Raw genomic sequence first — 4,271 nt, 5'->3', positions numbered from 1 at the left:
CAGATGCAGACCTTGAAAGAACCACCTTCTGGGCATACAGCAAGCACCTCAAAAGCCCTGGTTCTCAAGAGGACTGGCTGTGTCTTCATGGCCAGCCCTGGCGCTGTAAGGTGGTTAGCAAAGCTGCCCCGGTTCCCACCCCCACCCAGATTTGCTCAGAAGACCAAGGAACGTTTGCCTCATGCTTTGCAGCTGACAAAGCACATTTGCAAACAGTGAGCACTGTGATACACTCGCCCTGCTGAGCTGAAAGGCCCCAACACATCGCCCCCATTTTGTAGATAAGGAAAATGGAAACACAGAGACGGTCAGTGACTTTCCCGCAGTCACGCAGCCGATCTGTGGCAGCATGGGAAGCTGGACCAGGGCAGCGCACTGAGAAGCAGGATCTTTCCTCCACATCCCCAGCCCGGACTCAAACTTCTGCTAAGAGTACAGTGGGTGTGCATGGGTTAATCTGACAACCAGCTCCCCAGGGACCATCCTGGATGATGGGCTCAGCACACATGCCTCCAGAGGCTTCCAGGAGGGGCGGGAAGAGGACCCTGGCCAGGCCCACGCAGCAGGCCCTGGGGGCAGGGAGGGCTCCACACATGTGATGCCTGTGTCACACACACGTATGTGTCATTGTGTGCCCCATGCCCATACATGGCCTCTCACCAGGCCCCTCGCAGCCAGCCCTGCCCACCCTGAGTGCTCCCAGCCCCTGCCCCAACCCCTCCCCCACACACCCTGCCCTCCTGCAGCAGGAGCCCAGAGAAGCATTTCCTGTCTGGGGGCCGCCTCCTCCTCCTCTGAGCCCAGGTTCCCAGGGCCCCAGGCTGAGCAGAGGTGAAGGGAGGGCAGCCCCCTGCCTCTCCTTCTCTGCACACACCCACTCCAGCTGGAGCCGGGAGGCTTGGCAGGGGAGGTTGAGGCAGGAGCTTAGTATACAAATAAGGGATTAAGGATGCCCATGCCTGCATGATCAAGGTGGTTCCCATTCAGGGCCTGCACACAAATGTGAGGGACTTCCTGTGCCAGGGCATGTAGAATGCCACACTTTTGTATATGCACATGTGGGAAGGGGGCTGCAGGCCAGCTGGTACAGCGAGGGGGAGGGCTTAGCGCGTCAGAGCATATGCAGATCTGGGACCAATGGACAGTGTCAAGAGAGTGGTCCTGCGTGGGCAGAGGAGCACACACATGTGCGATGTGGAGGGCATGAGTCAGAGCGTGTTTCCACACGGATGACAAGCAGTTGGGCTGTGAGACTGTTCACGGGTCTGATGAGGTTGGTGTGTCCCAATTTGGGTCTCTGTGAGTCTCTGGGAAGCGACCTCACCCTACCGCCCAGAGCCCCGGACTATGCTGGGGTTTTGAGGGGGGTCCAGCCTCCTCAGGCAGGCGGTCCCCCTCTTTGACTCCGAGCCCAGCCCGTGAGCTGCGCCTTCTCCCCTCCCCCGCCCCCCAGCCCCAGCGCCCCCCACCCCTGCCCCCCTGCCCGCCTGCTTCCTGCTCCTGCGGCCCCGGGGGAGCGGGAGCAGGGAGCTGGCAGCAGCCCCAGCCCACTCCTTACAAGGCCCGAGCCGCCCGGACCCGCCCCTGGCCCGCCCGCCGGAGGCCCCAGTCCCTCCCCCTGTCAAGAGCGGCCTCGGGCCGGGCCCGGGCCAGTCGGGGGGCGTCGCGATGCTGCTGCGCCTGCTGCTGGCCTGGGCGGCCGCGGTGCCCTCGCTGGGCCAGGCCCCCTGGGCCACCGAGCCCCGCGCTGCCTGCGGCCAGGGCAGCTGCTACGCGCTCTTCCCGCGGCGCCGCACCTTCCTGGAGGCCTGGCGGGCCTGCCGCGAGTTGGGGGGTGACCTGGCCACTCCGCGGACCCCTGAGGAGGCCCAGCGCGTGGACAGCCTGGTGGGTGCCGGCCCGGCCAGCCGGCTGCTGTGGATTGGGCTGCAGCGGCAGGCCCGGCAATGCCAGCCGCAGCGCCCCCTGCGCGGCTTCACGTGGACCACGGGGGACCAGGACACAGCTTTCACCAACTGGGCCCAGCCGGCCACCGGGGCGCCCTGCCCGGCCCAGCGCTGTGCGGCCCTGGAGGCGGGCGGCGAGCATCGCTGGCTCGAGGGCTCGTGCACGCTGGCTGTTGACGGCTACCTGTGTCAGTTCGGCTTCGAGGGCTCCTGCCCAGCGCTGCTGGATGAGGCAGGCCAGGCCGGGCCAGCTGTCTACACCACACCCTTCCACCTGGTCTCCACCGAGTTTGAGTGGCTGCCCTACGGCTCGGTGGCTGCCGTGCCATGCCAGGCTGGCAGAGAAGCCTCTCTGCTCTGCGTGAAGCGGCCCGATGGTGGCGTGGGCTGGTCGCGGGCTGGGCCCTTGTGCCCGGGGACCGGCTGCGGCCCGGACAATGGGGGCTGCGAACACGAGTGCGTGGAGGAGGTGGATGGTCGTGTGTCCTGTCGCTGCTCTGAAGGCTTCCGGCTGGCAGCAGACGGGCATAGCTGTGAGGATCCCTGTGCCCATGCCCCGTGTGAGCAGCAGTGTGAGCCTGGTGGGCCACAGGGCTACAGCTGCCACTGTCGCCTGGGTTTCCGGCCAGCCGAGGATGAGCCGCATCGCTGCGTGGACACAGATGAGTGCCAGATCGCTGGCGTGTGCCAGCAGATGTGCGTCAACTACATTGGTGGCTTCGAGTGCTACTGCAGTGAGGGCCACGAGCTAGAGGCTGATGGCATCAGCTGCAGTCCTGCTGGGGCCATGGGTGCTCGGGCTTCCCAGGACCTTGGGGACAAGTTGCTGGATATGGAGGAGGATGAAGAGGATGAAGATGAGGCCTGGGAGGCCTTCAATGGTGGCTGGACAGAGATGCCTGAGATCCCATGGATGGAGGCCACGCATCTGCCTGACTTTGGCCTGGCCTACAGACCCAGCTTCCCAGAGGATGGAGAGCCGCCGATGCCCTACCTGGACCCCACCTGGCCACCCCCGCTTAGTGCCCCCAGGGTCCCCTACCACTCTTCAGTGCTCTCTGTCACCCGGCCCGTGGTGGTCTCTGCCACGCGCCCCACACTGCCCTCTGCCCACCAACCCCCTATTATCTCTGTCACACGCCCACCCCTGGCCCCTGCCCCTCAGCCCCCCATGATCCCTGCCGTGCACCCAGCTCTGCCCCGTGACCATCAGTTCTCCATGATCTCAGCCAGCTATCCAGACTTGCCCTCTGCCCACAAACCCCCCATCATCTCTGCCACTCACCCAGCACGGCCCCCTGCCCACCAGCTCCCCATTAGCTCAGCCAGATATCCTGAACTCTCCCCTGCCCACCAGCCCCCCAGGCTTCCAGTCACCCAGGTCCCTGATACCCAGACCACCACTCATTTGCCTCGAATCCCAGCTAAGCACACCCCTCTGGTCACCACCTCCAGTGCCCATCAAGCCCCTGTGACCCAAGATGTCCCAGTCCTCAAAGCCCAGGCCACCCACCTTCCCATTACCTCAGCTGTCCAGCCCCCTCTGACCACTACCTCCAGGTCCCGTGTGCCCCCTGCCCATCAAGTCCCTGTGCCTGCTGCCACCCTGCCCCCAGCCCCCCACATTCCCCTGCCCTCTCAGAGCCCCACTAACCAGACCTCCCTCACCAGCCCTACACACCCCCATTCCAAAGCCCCACAAGTCCCAAGGGAAGGTGCCCCTGACCTCAAGCTGGCCCCATGGCTGCCCTCAGTGGCCCCCACAGCAGCCCCCACAGCCCTGGGAGACGGCAGTCTGGCAGGGCACAGCCGGAGGGATGACCGGTGGCTGCTGGTGGCACTCCTAGTGCCAACATGCATCTTCTTGGTGGTCCTACTCGCACTGGGCATCGTGTACTGCACCCGCTGTGGCCCCCACGCGCCCAACAAGCGCGTCACGGACTGCTATCGCTGGGTCACCCACGCTGGGGGCAAGGGCCCAACAGAACCCGCGCCCCACCGGGGCAGCCTCACAGGGGTGCAGACCTGCAGAACCAGCGTGTGATGGGGCACAGCCCCCCTCTGCGGGGTGGAGGTAAGGAGCCTGTGTTGGACACATGCGTCAGGCTGCACCAGGGACCCATGGGGGCTGACCAGCTGGACAGAGGGCTTCCTGCTCCCCCGGGCCCAGCCAGGCTCCTCTCTCAGTCAACCACTAGACTTGACTCTCTGGAACTTTGCTCCCCGCCCCAGCACTCACGAGAGAGGAGATGCTGAGGCCCCCAGGACCTCAGGGGGTGGGTGCTGGGCTCTGCTCCAATAAACAGGGTGCCAACCTCTCCCAAA

At 65.1% G+C, this 4,271-nt stretch overlaps 1 protein-coding gene across 1 annotated transcript; it reads left to right on the top strand.

Moving 5' to 3' along the window:
- The first annotated feature begins 1,592 nt into the window (after positions 1-1,592).
- Positions 1,593-4,271, top strand: CD248 (CD248 molecule). The gene has a single exon (XM_014844783.3). It carries the CDS (start codon positions 1,669-1,671, stop codon positions 3,988-3,990), a length of 2,322 nt encoding a protein of 773 aa, XP_014700269.3. The 5' UTR covers positions 1,593-1,668; the 3' UTR covers positions 3,991-4,271.

This window comes from Equus asinus, chromosome 17 (assembly GCF_041296235.1).
Source record: "Equus asinus isolate D_3611 breed Donkey chromosome 17, EquAss-T2T_v2, whole genome shotgun sequence".
Classification (NCBI taxonomy): Eukaryota; Metazoa; Chordata; class Mammalia; order Perissodactyla; family Equidae; genus Equus; species Equus asinus.
The sequence above is the reverse complement of the archived record's forward strand: the minus strand, read 5'-3'. Positions and strand labels throughout refer to the sequence as shown.